The sequence below is a fragment of the Molossus molossus genome, unplaced genomic scaffold, assembly GCF_014108415.1.
Source record: "Molossus molossus isolate mMolMol1 unplaced genomic scaffold, mMolMol1.p scaffold_m16_p_4, whole genome shotgun sequence".
Taxonomy (NCBI): Eukaryota; Metazoa; Chordata; class Mammalia; order Chiroptera; family Molossidae; genus Molossus; species Molossus molossus.
The window spans coordinates 84157462-84176537 of record NW_023425377.1 but is presented as its reverse complement, the minus strand read 5'-3'; the positions used below and the strand labels follow the sequence as shown (position 1 = coordinate 84176537).

Genomic DNA, 19076 nt, shown 5'->3' with positions numbered 1-19076 from the left:
AGTAGGTTTATGGTTCTTATGGAAAATAATACAATAATTAATAAGTAATAACAAGAATAAACTGTGTTTTGTGTACTCACAACTGTAAGCCTACTTTTGTCACACCCTTTATATATGTTTGTTCACTATGTGGTTTGAGCCCAAGGGACATTGAACAATACACTCAGGAAAAATACTGAGTTTACTTACACATGTTTTCCTTTTTATTTCTCAGGGGAAGATGATTGTTTTGCCATCTGGTATAAAAATTTGCTAATTTTTTTCTGACATGCTTATCTTTTAAATTATTACTTAAAAAAATAGAAATAGTAGTGGTTTTAGTTTCCTTTTTCGTAAAATAAGGTTTGTATTACTTTGGCAAACTTGACTGTAGTGACTTAGATAGTTCATTTCTTTGACAAACCAAGAAATCCAAAGGAAGATGGTTGCTGGCATTGACTAAACCCCTCAAAAATGTCATGCCAGACGTTTTGTCATTGTCTTGACATTTCCCATGGTATAAAGATGGCCACACCACCATAAGTCTTCTCTGAGTCCCCAGCAACTTCCACTTAGGTCTCATTTGCTGGAATTCGCTTCTTAGCTGAGAGAGGAGCTGAGAAAGAAAGTGTCAGATCTGGGACTGCACACATTATTTCTCGTACAAAATTGGTGTTGTGTTGGCAAGAATAGATAGGCTGGATATTGTATAAAATTAAAGTCCTGGTCTGTTTCTCTTCCTGTCACTGATAACTGTGTTTCAGATATCAAATTGACTTTTCTTATAGTTTCATGGAGATCCTTTGCTTGGAGGCCAGATTTGATTATTGAAGAAAGGGTAGAGGGGTATAAATATTTTTTATTTTTTTCTTCTCAAATTAAATCAAGTGTAAATTGCTTGGTTTAGTATTTTTTTTTTTTTTTTTTATCCTCACCCGAGGATATTTTTCCATTTTTGTACAGATAGAGTGGGAGGGAGAGAGAGGAAAGGAGAGAGAGAGAGAAACATCGACGTGAAGGGACACATCGAGTGGCTGCCACCCGCACGACCAACCAGGGCCGGGGACAAACTGCAACCGAGGTACGTGCCCTTAGCGGGAACCGAACCCGGGTCTCTCCAGACCACAGGCCGACGCTCTAACCGCTGAGCCAAACTGGCCAGGGTGCTTGGTTTAGTATTTAAAGTCTTCATAGTTTGGGTTAAGTTGATCTTTTCAACGTTTTCCCTCATAACTTCTGCTATACAGATTTTGTGTATTCCTGTGTTTGCTTCGTAACTTCTAGTTTGTAACAGTCACAGGGCCTTGTATCATACTCTCTGTTGTAATTATTTGTGCATGCATGTGTGTTTTATTTCTACTACTGAAGTATAAATTGAGTACAGTAATTGCCTTATAGTTACATGGTATTCCCTTGGCATCTAGCAAATGCCAGTATTTAATGAATGACATGCATGTATATATCTTTATTTAAAAAATAACCTTTTTTCCCCAAGATTGAATTTGCCTAAAAAGAAAAAGAAAGCACACCGAGAGGACGAGGAACAAGATACTTCCATGAAGAATGATACCAGTTCTGAGCAGTTGGATGTAGATGGAGACTCCTCCAGCGAAGTATCCAGTGAGATCAACTTTAATTATGAATATGCACAGATGGAGGTTACCATGAAGGCTCTGGCTAATAATGGTGAGCAGATTTGTTGTGCATTTTAGAATCTTTTTGTAAATTAAATTTAGTTTTAAATTTAAATATAGTTGTTATACAGTCTTATATTGGTTATATTAGTTTTAGGTATGCAATGTATTGATTCGACATTTTCGTACCTTACAATGTCATCATCCCACTAATTCTAGTAATCATCTATCACCATGTAAACTGATCACAACATGATCGACTATATTCCCCTTCCCCTTTTCACCCATCCCTCCTTTCTTCTGGTAACCATCCCTTTGGTCTCTGTTTCTTTAAAAGTTGGTGGAGCCCTGGGCAGTTTGCTCAGTAGTTAGAGCATCGGCCCATGGTCCAGAGAGACCCGGGTTCGGTTCCCGCTAAGGCACATGCCTCGGTTGTGGTTTGTCTCTGGCCCCAGTTGGGGTCGTATGGGTGGTGGCCACTCGATGTGTCTCTCTCACATCAGTGTTTCTCTCTCTCTCTCTCTCTCTCTCTCTTTCTCTCTCTCTCTCTCTCTCTCTCTCTCTCTTCCTCCCTCTCTCCCTCTTGCTCTATCTGAAGATGAATGCAAAATTATCTTTGGGTGAGGATTAAAAAATAAATAAATAAATAAAGTTGGTGGAGAGTTAAAAATGTTTATGACTGAGACACTTTAATTATTAACAAAAAAATTCTTTAAGTTGTTCTCTGTACTCTATTTTTTTGTATCTTTGGCACTAATTTATTATATTTATAAACACTTGCATTCTTTCTGCCTTGATATACAAATCACTGTAAACTTTGTTGTCATTGATAGAATGTCTCAGGTTTGAAATTTGATTATCACTGGCTCATTATTGTAGCAGATTTCTAGAGCGTTAACCATATCTCAGGTTATATATGGAACATATAACAGACCTGCTTTTTCTGTGTGGAAGATAGTTTGGCATAGATATGACAGAACAGATAAGTAATTGGTAGTAAGGAAAGCTAAATTTATTCCAAATTCTCTTTAAAAATCGTATTATTATTATTTTTTTATCCTCACTGGAGGACATTTTTGCATTCATCTTCAGATAGAGCGGGAGGGAGAAAGGGAGGAAGAGAGAGAGAAACATTGATGTGAGAGAGACACATCGAGTGGCCGCCACCCACACGATCCCAACATGGGCCAGGGACAAACTGCAACTGAAGTACGTGACCTTAGTGGGAACTGAACCCGGGACTCTGGTCTGCGGGCCAATGCTCTAACCGCTGAGCCAAACCAGCCAGGGCTAAAAATCTTATTTTTATCAGGATGACAAACAACAATGTTGAATAACATTTGAAGTGTAGTTTACCTTTCATTCATTATTCATCTTTTTATAAAAAATCATGTTTAGATCCAATGCAGTCAATACTGAACAGCCTAGAACAACAGCACGAAGAAGAAAAACAGTCCGCACTAGAGCGCCAGAGGCTTATGTATGAGCATGAATTGGAACAACTACGAAGAAAGCTGTCTCCTGAGAAACAGAACTTTCGTAGTGTGGACAGGTTTTCTTTCCACTCCCCCAGTGCTCAGCAGCGATTGAGACAGTGGGCTGAAGAGAGGTAGGTGGTGCCTGGGGCCTCTGTTATATGCATAGCATATGCTCATCACCTTTAACCCATCTAGGTAAGATACAGAGTGGAAACATCTAGACATTGCTATATAAAGAATTGCATTAAAAGAGTGGTAAAGCTAAGAACCACTTTTTGAAAAAAATGGAAATTGTGAATTTATATTAACTTATTTAAAGCTGCCCATGTTAGGTGCTGCCTTATTTTTTACTTTGTATGGCTTTTGGATATGAATACACAAGTATTTGTACTTAGAAGTTATACTCTATCATTGTATTATACTTTAGGTTCTGAAGCTTGGGTAATGCTTTTTAAAAAAAGGAAAAAAAAGAAAGGTGGTTATCTGGACTGATTAGCTCAGGTAGGTAAAGCATGGTGCTAATGAGATTCAGATTGCAAGTTTGATCTCTATATTGGCCAATTAGCATTGCACTAAAATGTCTTATCCATGGTTAGACTGTACTTAACTAACCTCTTGCTATTCAAAGTTTGGTCTACAGACAGGCAGTATCTCTGTCACCTAGAGCCTGATAGAAATAGGGCATTTCAGGTCCCACCCCAGATCTACTGAGTCAGAATCTTCAGTTTGTCAAGATCTCCAGATGGTTTGTGTACAGAGCCAAGTTTTTGAAGTACTGCCCTAGGGCCTGTTTGTTACACGAGTGTGTGCCAGTGTTTATAACGTAGCCCAGATACAAGTGCGTGCATGGAGTGAAGTCTGTAATGTATTCCCTGTGTGTAAGACAGTTGTGAAGCTTGGTTGGCCATTTGGCATTAAAGTATCATGTACTGTATAATATTCTGATGTGCTACTTGATGGTTATCTCCCTCCTCCCCCACCTGTTTTTTTTTTTTTTTTAAAGGGAAGCAACACTGAATAACAGCCTGATGAGGCTAAGGGAACAAATTGTTAAAGCCAATCTGTTGGTGAGAGAAGCTAATTACATTGCAGAAGAACTGGATAAAAGAACAGAGTATAAAGTAACTCTACAGATCCTAGCCTCCAGCCTCGATGCCAACAGGAAGGTGAGGTTGCCACTAATGGAAAAAACAGATAATCATTGCATCAAGCTGCTTTATATTTCACCAGTGTCTGTTTCAACACCAGTGGGTTTGGTCTTATCACCATCTAACCCTCCACAATCCAGATCTTTTTATACTTGTCCTCCTCTCTCAAGTAGAATTACTTCCTTTTAATTCTCTGCCTTTGTGGATATATATCCATTATCTACTAGAAATATCCTCTCTACCCCCCCAACCCCCCGCCCCGACCAATTTATTTCACTCAACTCTTTTTCTTCATATCTGTTTAGACTATTTCTGAATGGTTTTTTCTGATGAGTTTTACCAAAGTGTTTTTTTTTTCCCCTTTATTCTGTTACTACTCTACAATCCCCCGCCAAATAAAGTTTCTTTTTTACTTAAACCATGTTATTTTCTACTCGCTAATAGATTGCTCTGAAAAGCTGTTCATTGGTTATTCATGTGTGTATGCAAGATCACAGATCTCTTTTTTTATATGATGTAATAAACTTAATAAAATGTAGGGGAAAGTTCTCATCAAGATCTTCTATCTTTGCGATACAGTAACAGCTCTTTTCTTTCTTATTTAGGTTCTTTTCTAGCTCTTGATCAGGTTCCTACATGAGTTTTGATGAATTAGGTAAAATTTGTATTCAGATAAACTTGAGTGTCTATGTGGTTTGTTTCTCCTATAGTATTTGACACAGCAAAGCCTTAATGAATCCTTCTTGGGTGTTCTGTTCTAATTTGATAGCAAGGACTTCATCTTTCTCTTACGGCATCACAGCATCAAGGTCAATGTTTTGCACAGAGTATATATTTGGCAAGTACAATGCCTAATGTTTTTAGTAATAAAAACATTTAGTAATAAAGGTGTTATGAATGTGATGCGATCGTTACTTATGGAGAATTGTCTTTTAATATATATTCTGTGTGTAGTTGGAAAAATTTTACTCACTTAGAACTTTATTTTGCTTGTTGGTATTTATACAACAAACCATGGGTGCAGTTGAAATTCACAGATGAAACATGTTTAGAGGAAAGCCAATTATGGTCAAAAGGTACAGGGCTCAAGTTCTTCTAGAAGACTGAGAAGAAGAGCAAGGTCTTTTTTCATCCTTTAGTGTTTGAGTTGAAAAAGACAACTGTGGATATTTTTTTTCCCCACACAGCTTGACTGTAGCCCTGTTCTGAGTATACTGGCTTGGGCTTCTTTGGAAGGCAGCCAGGTCAGCCCCAGAAGTGACGCTTTCCTCCCAGACACCTACTAGTGTGTTAAGGGGGCTTCTTTTTTTTTTTTTTTCTTTTTCTTTCTGGTGGAAGATAACACACTTTGCTGGAGTTGAAGTAGCCATTATTAACATTATTAACTAATCCCCTCTATTATTGATTTAATAGAGTAGTATTTTCAGATTTCAGCCAGAGAGAGGAGCTAGACAAGGAAGTATTTCTTAAGGAAATAGTCTCCTTAACTCAGGCTGGGACTTGCACACTTTTATTCAACAACCCTTTTTTTGTGTGTGTATTTGAAAACTCCTATTTCACTTAAGATCCTGTCCATGCTGTGAACGCTGCTTTTTCTGGTCCTTACTCCTGACCTTGTACTCACCTGTGTCTGGGGATCTTTAGTAAGGGGCAGAAATTTCTTCTTTTTCTTTTTCCAATCCCCGTCATAGTTATTTGCAGGAGGACCGTGTCATGATGCTGCAGCATCTTGCTCATTGCCATTTAGCCCCAGTTCTTGTATTTCCCACCCCCCATGAAAAACTTCTACCCACAGCTCACCAGTGAGATTTTTGTATTTATTCCCTAGCTGGCTGAATATGAGGTAAACGGGCCTTTACTGTAGGTGAGAGAAGGGTGATTTCTGACCTTCAGAATTCTAAAATCTTTGTTTCATTGTGTAAATTATGTGAGTTTTTTTAAAAAAATGATGATAGGCATGATGCTAAGCATCATTGGTGTATTTCACAATTCTCCAAAGTTCAGAACAGCTGATAAATTTATCCAGTAAATCTAGGTTGATTAGATAACTGATAGATAACATCTCTCTGGGAGAGATACACAGGGGTATTTTTTGTTGTTGTTAATCCTCTCCCAAGGATATTTTTCCATTGATTTTTAGATAGAGTGGAAAGGAGGGAGGGAGATAGAGAGGGAGAAGCATCAATACATCAATTGGTTACCTCTCTCATGACCCCAACTGGGGCCCAGGATCGAACCTGCAACCCAGGTATGTGCCCTTGATTGGGAACCGAACCTGTGACTCTTCAGTCCACAGGCTGACACTCTAACTGCGGAGCCAAACTGGCCAGGGCCACAGGGCCATTTTTATTTTCTACTCTGTGGATTTAAAAAGTTTGTTTTTCTACGTTAAAAACGTTGTTTTTATAAGCTGGAAAAACTTTAACGAATGCTATTTTTTTGGAGGTGAAATTCACATGGCATAAAATTAACCATTTTAAAGTGAACAGTTGAGTGGCATTTAGTACATTCATAGTGCTGTGCAACCAGCCTACCTGCACAGTTCTGTACTGTTTTACTTTTAAATTCAAACTGTATATTTAGAAATTGCTATCATTTGTTGCCTCCAAATGGGTAAATAGGATACTTTTCAGTTTACTCTCGTAAACATTTTGTGTTTTGTACCACATAAGGATGCTACCCATTCAGAAAAATTTAAACTTTCAGGAGATAAAAGATGGTTTCTTAACCACCCATCCTTGAAAACCTGCTGCCATTCAGTATTATTTTTCCACCCACTGATAATCTCTAGTTGTGCATATGATGGCCCGAACAAAGCATTTTTGACTTCCTGTTAAACATGGTCTTGTCTTTTGTGTTTTAAATTTGAATTTATATCCAGCTGCAACCAAAACTTCAATATAAATTTAAATTTTCATTGCAGTTGGATATAAAGGCATTATATTAAGCTTGTGGGATTTCTGGGAAGCTTTGCAATTAACAGAGGAAAGAGTGAGAGCAGTTTCAGTTTTGGTGGATGGCATTTGACTGGTGGGTAAGGAATGTTCAGGTTGACTTCCATGATGAATGTCTTTGCGTTTCACGTAGCCACTCTCACTGTCTTTGCAGCGAGGCTCTCTTCTTAGTGAGCCTGCCATCCAGGTGAGAAGAAAAGGAAAAGGAAAGCAGATTTGGTCTTTGGAAAAACTGGACAACAGGCTGTTGGATATGAGAGACCTTTATCAGGAGTGGAAGGAGTGTGAAGAAGATACCCCAGTAAGTTATTTGAGAAAAATAACTGGCGCTGATAGAAGGAACCAAGCATTTTGGAATGAGCCTACCCATTTTAGGGGAACATTTTTCCAAAATAGCAATCCTGTTTCTAGTTTATTTATTTTAATCCTCTAAATTGTTTAGCTAATCAAGAATTTTATTTTATTTTGTTAATCCTTACCCGAGGACATTTTTTCCACTAATTCTGAGAGAGAGAGAGAGAGAGAGAGAGAGAGAGAGAGAGAGAGAGAGAGATATGAAAGAGGCATCGACTGGCTGCTTCCCCACTGGGCCCTGACTGGGGCCAGGGATCAAACCTGCAGCCCAGGCATGTGCCCTTGACTGGGAATCAAATATGTGACCCTTTGGTCTATGGGCTGCTGTTTTCTTTCTTTTTTTTTTTTTAATTTTTTGAGCTGCCATTTTAACTGCTGAGCCAAACCATCCAGGGCTAATCAAGAATAACCTATTTTCTGGCATCTTTTTTGGTTCTTTTCCTCATTTTGGATTCTCTGGATATCTAGTAGAATTTTTCTGTATTCCGTTCTCACTTTTGTTGGTGTTACATATTTCTGTCTCCTGTACTATACTCTGATTTTCTTTAGGACAGAGACCATGCTTTATTATCACTCTTCTCATTTCGCAACACAGTTAACTCTGTAGGTAATAAACCTACCATATCTGTTTTGTGAAATGAACATCAGTGATACCTTAGTATTTATACTATTAGGAACATATTTTGAAGTTGTCTTGACTTTAGCTGCCACAGATCTGGACTCTGGTACCCTCCCCTCAAGTTTCCCATTCAGGCCAGCTATGTACTTATACATATTTAAAGTAGAAAGAGAAAGTGTGTATATTTTAACATATTTTCAACACTTCTCTGTCTGCACAGAATTGTTTAATTCTTTAGCCTCTTGTTTTAAAAAAAAATGTTTATTTTTCCAGATTGTCATCAATATAAATGGATTATTACAGATAGATGATTTTTTTCTTTAAAAATCTTTTTTTATTTGCTTCTGTATTCCTTCCCTATTTCAATGTAGAAATAAAACAACATTAATAGCAAATACAAAGAAAGCAAACCGCTCTCCTGTGAGGGTGTCACCGCTCATTAGCAGCAACATATCAGGTGTTCTGCTAGGAACAAGTAGAACAGATATGAATGAAAAATGAAGAACTCTCTTATACACTCTACTTCTTCTGGTCAATGTATGTTTTCATGACAAGATTTCCATGTAAAGGAGAAGAATTGATAGAACTAATGACATATTTATGGAGATATAAAGTACAGCACAGAGAACATAGACAACAATACTGTAATAACTATGTATGGTGTAGATGGGTACTAGACTAATTGGAGTGATCACTTCATAAGGTATATAATCACTATGTTGTACACCTGACACTAATATAGTATTATTGTATGTCAACTGTAATTGAAAATAAATTTTTAAAAATTAAAAAAGGAAAAAAAAAGGTAATGGCATTATTGGGATTGCACTCTCATGGGTGAAAGATTTTGGCCATTTATTCTAAACTAGGAATGGGGAGGGAAGAGAGAGAGAAGGAAACACAGTGCTGTACGTCAGCTAAGTTGAATGACTTCAGTAGAGTGCATCAAAAAGTGGTAGGTTGAATTCATTTATTTTAATTGGCTTGCTGAAGTTGTATGTTCTGAATCTTTTTAAAGGTAATACGGTCTTACTTCAAGCGTGCTGATCCGTTCTATGATGAGCAGGAAAATCACAGTCTCATTGGGGTGGCAAATGTTTTCCTCGAGTCCCTCTTCTATGATGTGAAGTTACAGTACGCTGTTCCAATTGTCAACCAGAAAGGAGAGGTTAGTTTTCTCTTCATGCCTTTATCCCGCAGGGAATGGTTCAAGAAACAGTAGGGTGTTGACAATATATTGTTGTTACTATTTTTCCTCAGTAATAACAAGTGATAGTTGTATGTGTTATTAATACCTGTTTTCATACTGCTTTGTGGTGATTATTCCAAGTACTTTGGGGGAAAGTAACTGTTAGAACCTAGGCTTCTAAATTCTCATATCCCAGTGACCTAACCACTTGACTCTCAAACAGAAAAAAGAACAAACTGCAAAAAGTATCTGCTTTTCCTGTCACTGTTACAGGTGGCAGGTCGGCTGCACGTCGAGGTGATGCGGACCAGTGGTGACGTTGTGGAAAGGATTGCCGGAGGGGATGACACCACAGACACCTCCTTTGATAAGGAGACCCAGGAGAACAAACTCACGTGCATGGTGAGTCCCAGTTTCATTTACAAGTAGTGGAAGTGTGGTGGATTTTGAGGATTGGGGATATTTAGATGATAAATATTGCGTTCTTTTTTAAATTTTGAAAATAGCTCTCTCTAAATAAATCTCTAGTATTTCATCTTATTCTGACAATCTGGTTAGCCAGGTACTTCCGCTACCTTCCTCTGTGAAGCCTTGGATAGGTTACCCCTTTCCTCTGGGCCACTCTGCTCCAAAATTATATGAATCTGTGTTTATTGGAACTTCTTTATAGAGAAGCCCAGTTTTTTTCAGACAGATTTTTTTTTTTTTTATCCTCACCCGAGGATATTTTTCCATTTTTTGTACAGATAGAGTGGGAGGGAGAGAGAGAGAGAAACATCGACGTGAAGGGACACATCGAGTGGCTGCCACCCACACGACCAACCAGGGCCGGGGACAAACTGCAACCGAAGTACGTGCCCTTAGCGGGAACCGAACCCGGGTCTCTCCGGACCGCAGGCCGACGCTGTAACCGCTGAGCCAAACTGGCCAGGGCTCAGACAGATTTTATCTTCCTCTTGGGCCTCATGATTCCTGCTGACACTGGAAATTTATCCCAGCCCTAGTCCTCTTCCTCAGCTTCTGCCAGGAGGCACTCTTCACCCTGTTTTTCCATGTGTTTTTGTTCCTCTTCCCCCACGTACCTTTGCTTATGCTATTTTCAGGCCCTATTCAACCCCTTTTCTTTCTGCTCTTCCCATGCATGCCCTTCATGAACTGTGTGCTGAGTATTACTGGTCAGACATTGTGCCAGGCCCTGGGCCTATAAAGATGAACAAGATGGGATTCCTACTCTCAAGGGGCACCCTATGTAGCTTGTGTATATGTGTAAGGGGGACACACAAGTAAACAGAAGACTCCAACACTGTACAACCCTGTTGCTCTGAGAGGTGGACAAGAGAAGTTCTGGGGCACAGAGCAGAAGTAGTGAATTAATTCTGATCGTACAGTCCGAGGAAAATTTCTGGAAGAATGAGATTCAGCATGAACTTGAAGGAGAGTGTGTTATGTACAACTCTTGCTCCATAGGGTGCTGTGGCATTTCCACAGGAAATTGCTAGGTTGGTTTTAGGTAGGTCGTCCTATTCCTGACTCCTGCTCGAAATCAGCAAAGGTAGTACCACCTCTGTCACTCATGCCAATGACAAAAATCCCCTCATACATTTCCAAACACACTGTGGTGGGCCAGTCCACCACTGGTTGAGAGTCACAGAGAAACCAGTTAAAAAAGGTTTTTTAGGAAGAAAAATCAGCAAGGGGTATAGGAACAGTGTACGAGTGAGAAGGAGACCATGATGTGAAGTAGAGGAAACCTAAACTGAACTCTTCATAGTCTATTCCAGGTTCAGTCCTGTGTCTCAGCAGATGTTCCTAGGATGGACGTTATATTGGAAGAACTAAGTAGGCATTGGCTGCGAGGCATGGGGAAGCTAAAGCTGTAAAAAGTTGGGCTACTTTCTGTAGGTCTTTGCCTAGATTAAGAAGGCCTCAGATGTTTAAGTCGGTTACTTCAATATAAGGGGGAAAAACTCTTACTTCACTGAAAGGTTAATCTTTATTGTATTGTACTTGATTTTTGAACATATCCTTTAAGGTTATAGGATTATCAAAGATGGAAACAGACTTGATAATTCCATGTGGCCCACTTTAAAGGTGACGTTTACTAGTCCTAGAAAACACAACTGTGTAAACTACAAGTTTACTATTAGTAAAGGATACTGTCTCACTTGGGAAATTTATCTTTATCACTCAAAAGAACTAATATATCCTGGGTAACAAGCTGTTTTAAAAATAAAGTTAAAAAAATCTGAAGATTTTTTTTAAGTGGAATATATCAAACATAAAAGTAGTGAGAAAAGTGTTATTGATCCCCATTCATCCTCCCTTGACACTTACCAGCTCATGGTCAGTCTTGTTACAGTCATACACACAAGCTGCTTCTGTGCTGAACCCTTCCCTCAGACGTCATATTTCATCTATGATTCGTTTAGTATCTCCAAAGGAAGAGTACTTAAAAAGATCCAGTAAAACCATAGTCATAATAAAAAATTCTTTTTCTTTTTTTTGTTTGTTAATCCTCACCCAAGGATATTTTTTCCATTGATTTTTAGAGAGTGGGAGGGAGGAGGGGAGGAGAGAGAGAAAGAAAGAATCATCAGTGTGAGAGAGACACATCGATTGGTTGCCTCTTGCATGGGGACAAACCTGCAACCCAGATGTGTGCCCTTGACCAGGAATTGATCCCAAGACCCTTCAGTGCTGGGGCTGGTGCTCTGATGGCTGAACCACATCATCCAGGGCCAAAAACTAATATTTTCTTAAGTATCATGAACTACCCAGTCAGTTTCTTTGTCTTAATTGATGTGACTGAAGTCTGTTTTAATCTTTAGGCTCTATCACTTATGCATGTTCTCCCTGTCTGTCTCTGTCTGTCTCTAATTCTGTCTTATCCTACAGTTTATTTATTGTGGAAAATGGGCTATTGTCTGGATTTCCTATAGTCTGGATTTTAATGATTGGTGTTATTTAACATGCTAAGTTATATTTTCCATAAATTGCTAGTTAGATATACAGGCAATGTGCAGGGGAGGGAAGTAGCAAGGATACTTTGTAAGTAGTGTGGTGTATTCTTCCATCAGAAGGTACATTATGTCTGGTTCTCTTTTGGGGTTGTTGGCAATCATTGGTGTTCGTTACCTAGATATTTTATTAAGTGTTAGAAAAGAATTATACTATAATTCTATATTTTCTTCATTAATTAGCTGGAATGTTTCTATAGAGAATCTTTCTATTATCAACTATTTTGCTATTCAGAGAAACGGTTTGTATAGGAAAGGCAGGGTAAATGTTCCATTTTTTCCCGTTATTTACTAATTTTCAAAATAATGAATTTGTTTTTCTATTAATATCCAAAAGCAGACAATAAATATAATGGATCAAGGCATGTCAAATATGTTTAAATCCAAGAGTTCATAATATCAAAACTAAAACTAAATCTTAAAACTAAAACTTACTATTTCTCTTAAAATATTAATTTTTTAAGCTGAAGTTTTTGTGATAAGTTCTACCATTCTAAAAATCTTGAGCAGTGGCAAGCTGAATGAAGTTTGTGCTTCTCTGACACCTTGTGGTGATGTTGGGTTTCTGCAGGCAAAAACCCAAACCTGTGTTCTAGATGTCAAGATACTCGCATTCCTGTTTTTCTTCATTCCTGGCAGTCTCATTCCTGAGAAGTTGCCTGTAGGGAAAAGTTCAGTATATGAACTCTTGTTTTCTTACTTATTTACCCTGAAATCTGAGAAAGGAAAAAAAAAGGCTTTCAGATGGAATTCAATCACAAGGATGTATCGAACACCTATGCACTCAAAGCCTGGTAGTGTTTTCATTCGTTTTAGTTCATTGGTAATGGTAAGTCCGCACACCAGTATCATTAGGTACAGCTATCCTGTTTCACCTAGGAGAAAAAATAAACCTAAGAAAACTAAGATGTTAAGTAATTTGCTCAAAAACAGAAACTAATAAGTAGCAGAGATTTTTATTTAGATCTATGTACTGTAAAATCTTATAATCTTCTCAAATGCTACATTGCCTCACCTAAAGAATATAATAAGTACTTTTAACACTTAATAGAAAAATGATAGTTTTTAAAATTTAAGAAAAAAATAATTGCTGAATGCAGATTGCTGTATTTGGTTTGGATTAATAAAATGTGTTAGTTCGTCTTTCATAGCCTTTCAGGGAATTGCTGTCTAGATTTTTCAAACTCTTGTTGCCATCACAGGAAAAACTGGATAATAATAGGACTTTCAATTCATTGCTTACCCATTATGGACCTGATGTAGAAGAAAATAAAGTCATTTGTTTTGTGAGATTTTCTGTGTCATTATTAAGGCTTCCTGAAGTGCTAAGACTATTATATTTATGGTTGCTGAACTACATCAATTTCTCACATACATTCAAAGCTGCTTTGTTAAATGTATTTACTGGGGATAGAGTACATCCTACAACATGCACGGAAGTGACCAGGTGAAGAGAATAAATACTCAGTGCTCAGTCATATGTAAGTTGGCCTTATCAGTTATAAAATCAGGATTTAGTTTGGCTTGATAAATTTTAGAATTTAGTTTCTTTCAAAGTTGGAGGAGTTTTATTTTATATATATATTTTTTATCCTCACCTGAGGACTTTTTGCCCCATTTTTTGTTCAGATAGAGTGGAAGGGAGAGAGAGGAAGAGAGAGGAAGAGAGAGAGAGAGAGAGAGAGAGAGAGAGAGAGAGAGAGAGAAAAACATCAACATGAAAGGGACACATTGAGTGGTTACCACCCGCACGACCAACCAGGGCCGAGGACAAACTGCAACTGAGGTACGTGCCCTTAGTGGGAACCGAACCAGGGTCTCTCTGGACCACAGGCTGACGCTCTAACTGCTGAGCCAAACCGGCCAGGACCAAAGTTGGAGAAGTTTTAGAATGTTATATCTTATCACAAAAACTTCAGCTTAAAAAATTAGTATTTCAAAATAAATACTTAGAATATTTGGCTACTTTAAAATCTGTTGTGAGCATTTCTTTGGGGACATTTGGGTCTGATTAGACCCATATTTCTAATTGCACGTTGTTATCACAAAATACTACACTTCTTGGGCACGTTGTCTTTGTTTTGTCTCTCCTTCCTAAATCTGCAAGGAGAAAGCATTTAGTAAATGTTGGTGCAGAGAGTGGTCATCGTTTACCATCTTTAATCTCTGCCATTCACCCCTCTAAATCTCTAAAGTATACATTCCCGATGCCTTATTTAAGGTTTTCCCTGAAATGCTCTAGTAGCATGTAATAGGCTACTTGAGAACCTTGTTTAAAGGAAACTTGAAAATATCAAATAAATTATTTTTTGGTCTTTTCTGAATATTTACTGCTTATTGGCACATACACTGATTTTGTTCTTCATGATTTTAACAGTCTTGTGTTCTTATGATGTAGCCATTAGCCAAATTTGTATGATTGAATGATGTTGCTTGAGAACTTTATTCTTCTTTGTTGATTATTATTGTTATTATAAGATGATCATGATGATGTTATTAGAAACTAGAATTTAAGTGTTTTTCATCAGCCTACAAATACTTTAAAAATCCACCTTTATATTCAAGTTTGTTGCCCTATGTCATCCTCACTGAATATGACTGTTATCGCCATTTCACAGAGGCAGAAATACAGACCCAGAGTGAATGGGATTTGGTCAACATAAACCAACAGTTAGTGCCCTGGCCGCTTGGGGTCAGCTGTTAGAGTGTCAGCCCTCGGACCAAAGACTTGTGGGTTTTATTCTGGTCAAGGGCATGTACCTTGGTTGTGGTTCATCCCAGCCCTGGCTGGGGTCATGCAGGAGGCAACCAATTGACGTGTCTCTCTCACATCGATGTCCCCCCCCATCCCCTTCCACTCTATCTGAAGATAAATGAAACACTATCCTGGGTGAGGATTTTAAAACAAACAAACAGAAAAAAATAACAGTTAGTGACTGTTAGGACTGGAGTTCATATCTCTGACTCTAAGTATTTCTTGGAATTCTTTGCGTTAAAAACTAACAGAACCTTCTTTTTCTCTTAGGTTAAAATACTCCAAGCCACTGGGTTGCCACAGCATCTGTCCCACTTTGTATTCTGCAAATACAACTTCTGGGATCAACAGGAGCCAATAATTGTTGCACCTGAACTGGATACCTCATCCTCTCCTGTCAGCAAGGAACCTCAGTGCATGGTTGTCTTTGATCAGTGCAATGTAAGTTTGTTTTCCATACTTGGTCAACATTTAATTATTCAGGTAAAAACAAAACAATAAAATAAATCTTATTTTGTTGAATAATTCAGTACTGATATGTGTCTTGGATCAGAATTTCTTAGAATTATGCTGTAGTAAAAATTTGAATGTTAATACATCATATACCTTCAAGTTACAGTGTTATATGTCAGTTATATCTGAGTAAAGCTGGGGGTTGGGGGGTGGAAACAAACAAAGTGTCAATGCATTCAACTCCTCCACAATCAAGAGTTAACTTTTAAAAAAATATATTTTTCTTTATTGTTTTAGAGAAAGAGGAAGGGAGAGGGAGAGAGAGAGATGGAAACATCAATGAGAGAGAATATTGGTTGGCTGCCTCCTGCAGGCCCCCTACTGGTGATGGGGCCCACAACCTAGGCATGTGCCCTGACCAGGAACTGAACCCGCAACCTCTTTGGTGCATGGGGTCGATCCTCAACCACTGAGCCACCTTGGTCGGGCTCAAAAGTTAACTTTTGTGTGAATACATACACACACTCACACTCACACTCACATATGTGTGTGCATGTGTACCTATGTGTGCTCTTGTTCAAAAAGAATCCATGTTTTGTATTAGATTATTGGAGAAATTGTCATTTAAAGGTTAAGAAACTAGTGTTCTAGAGAAAGTAAAAACAGAAAAAGAGACAAGAACTAACTTTTTTGAGCATCCAGTGCTCTGCGAGGCACTTTGTTATGCTCTCGTTTGATCTTTACCACAGTTGTGTTTGATGATGGTGCTCTTTTTCAGAAGCTAGTTCAGTGAGCTCTGTTTGCCCATGGTTAGTAACTGCAGAGCCAGGAAAGCCAGATTTTGATTCTTTTTTTTCCTACTATGACACAGTTGACCTCTCTCATTTTTTTTAAGAGAGAAGTCTCTTTCTAATTTAAAACAGAGAAATACCTTTAGTGTATAAAAGATCAAGAGAGGAAAAGAGATGGAGATTCTATCACTTTTAAAAATAAACTTGTGTTAGAGCTTAATCCTAACTATTGCAAAATGCTGTCCTAACTCTATCTTGTAAGCAGGATGGGAGAATTTTTAAAAATTAGGTGATTTTTTTGTGCTGATGATTGTTATTTCTTTTCTTTCTTTTTTTTTTATCCTCACCCGAGGACATTGTTGTATTTATCTTCAGATAGAGTGGGAGGGGGAGAGGGAGGAAGAGAGAGAGAGAAACATTGATATGAGAGAGACACATTCAGTGGTTGCCACCCACATGACCCCAAACGGGGCCGGGGACAAATTGCAACTGAGGTACGTGCCCTTAGCGAGAACCGAACCCAGGACTCTCTGGTCCACAGGCCGACACTCTAACCACTGAGCAAAACTGGACAGGGCTGTTTTTTATTTTCTTTCTTTCTTTCCTATTATTGGAGATAGCTTCCTAAAAACTGGGGGAAAATGTTTTCCCAACACACTGCTACTTTCTTTTATATCAAGACATCATAGATCATTGTTATAATTCTTAATATACAGTAATTGTTTATACTTTTAAAAATGGCCTCCAAAGTATTGCTAACAAAATGGAATACAATGCTGTTCTTTCACAATAGATTTTCAAGGGAAAAAAAATTTTTTAAGTTAGAGTTACAGTTATTTTTAAAGTCAAGAACCTTAGGCCATGTGAGAATTTATTATGGATGTAAAATAACAGCAGTTCTGTTTTATAATGAAAACATTCTTTTCTGTTTCTCTTCTCCATGATGAAGTAAGTATTGCTATTGGATGTAAGTAATCATCAGTTTACCAGAAAGTGTTTCCTTGTTTGTAATTATTTTCTTATAGGAGTTTTCTGTTAACGTCACTGAAGACTTTATTGAGCACCTTTCAGAGGGGGCATTGGCAATTGAAATATATGGCCATAAGATGACAGATCCTCGCAGAAACCCAGCCCTGTGGGATTTGGGGATTATCCAAGCAAAAACACGTAGTCTTCGGGACAGGTGAATTTCAGCTATCTATCTGATTCCATTTACAGTTTTTACAGTGCTAGAGATGAATAGTGCCATTTATAAAGGCTGTCCTTTCCTGAGCATTATCACCATTCCAGGAATAGATGGTGGTATTTCCAGGGTTTAATAGCACAATTAAACTTCTTTAGAGATGTGAACTTTGAAAAGTGATAGAAGAAAGTCAAATATATGGGTAGTTAAGAATAAAGGGTGAAATAAATTTATGGAGGATAGGTGGCTTGTCATTATGAATTACTTCTAATTGATCAACTTTAGAGAAAAGGGATCAAGATATACTCTAGAATTCTGGTTTAATTATTTTCCTTGAGCTCAAAGTTATTTTCAAGTGGCATCAGCGATGGAAGGAGGCAGGCTTATTTGTTGACCAGGATTTTAAAAAGAATTAAAAGGGCCCAGCTGGTGTGGCTCAGTAGACTGAGTCTCTGTCGTCCCATGGGCTGAGAGGTCCTGGTTTGATTCCCTCTCAGGACACATGCTTGGGTTGTGGGCTTGGTCCCCAGTAGGGGGTGAGCAGGAGGCAGCTGATCGATATTTCTCTCTCACATCGATGTTTCTATCTCTCCCTTCCTCTCTCTCTAAAAAAATCAATAAAACATATTTTATTTATGTATTTATTTATGTATTTATTTATGTATTTATGTATTTATTTATTTATTTATTTATTTTTATCCTCACCCTAGGACATTTTTGTTCAGATAGAGAGGAAGAGAGAGAGAGAAAGAGAGAGAGAAACATCGATGTGAAAGGGACACATCGAGTGGCTGCCACCTGCATGACCAACCAGGGCCGGGGACAAACTGCAACTGAGGTACATGCCCTTAGCGGGAACTGAACCCAGGTCTCTCTGGACCGCAGGCTGACGCTCTAACCGCTGCACCAAACCGGCCAGGGCAATAAAAACATATTTTTTTAAAAATCCTTAAAAACATATTTTTTTATAAAAAAGGTAAAAGGAAATGACTGAAAACACATATACTTTTTATCTATTGTAAATGAGAACCAGATTTTCTTTTTTTTGCATTTAGAGCTTTTAGCAAATACTAAATTTGACATTGAGATTTTTTTCTGATACTCTTTTTGACAGAAGCAAAGATCGTGTCAAGTCACTAAAGCATACGTTTATTTATGAAAAGATAATCACTGTACTTGCTTCTGTTCCACTGATTACAGTGTTTAGATTTTTAAATAATCACTTTGAAATAGATTTGTAGTTACACCTTTTTGAATGAAATAAAGGAGCAATTTCCAGATCTGGTGCTTTACACGTTCAGAGAAACTTCCTAGTTTCTATACTAGGAACTATAGAAATCACCACAGAAAGTATAGTCTTAGTTCCGATACTGTTTAACTTGGCTTTTAATTATATTTGCTAGTATGTACTTGTATATTACTCATTGAACTACAGATTATTTTCTTGAATTACTCTGTTTGGAGGCCATATTATTATTAATTCTCATGTGTAGGAGCCTGTATTGAAATAGAAATGTATGAT

At 37.9% G+C, this 19076-nt stretch overlaps 1 protein-coding gene across 1 annotated transcript in view; it reads left to right on the top strand.

The window, feature by feature from the left end:
• KIF13B (kinesin family member 13B) overlaps positions 1-19076 on the top strand; it is a 209586-nt gene that overhangs the window by 128530 nt on the left and 61980 nt on the right. The window contains exons 16-23 of the mRNA XM_036240641.1: positions 1475-1665; positions 3012-3222; positions 4095-4257; positions 7348-7494; positions 9185-9334; positions 9629-9757; positions 15398-15568; positions 17397-17554. Coding sequence (XP_036096534.1) covers positions 1475-1665; positions 3012-3222; positions 4095-4257; positions 7348-7494; positions 9185-9334; positions 9629-9757; positions 15398-15568; positions 17397-17554 — 1320 coding nt within the window. The remainder of the gene's footprint in view (positions 1-1474; positions 1666-3011; positions 3223-4094; positions 4258-7347; positions 7495-9184; positions 9335-9628; positions 9758-15397; positions 15569-17396; positions 17555-19076) is intronic.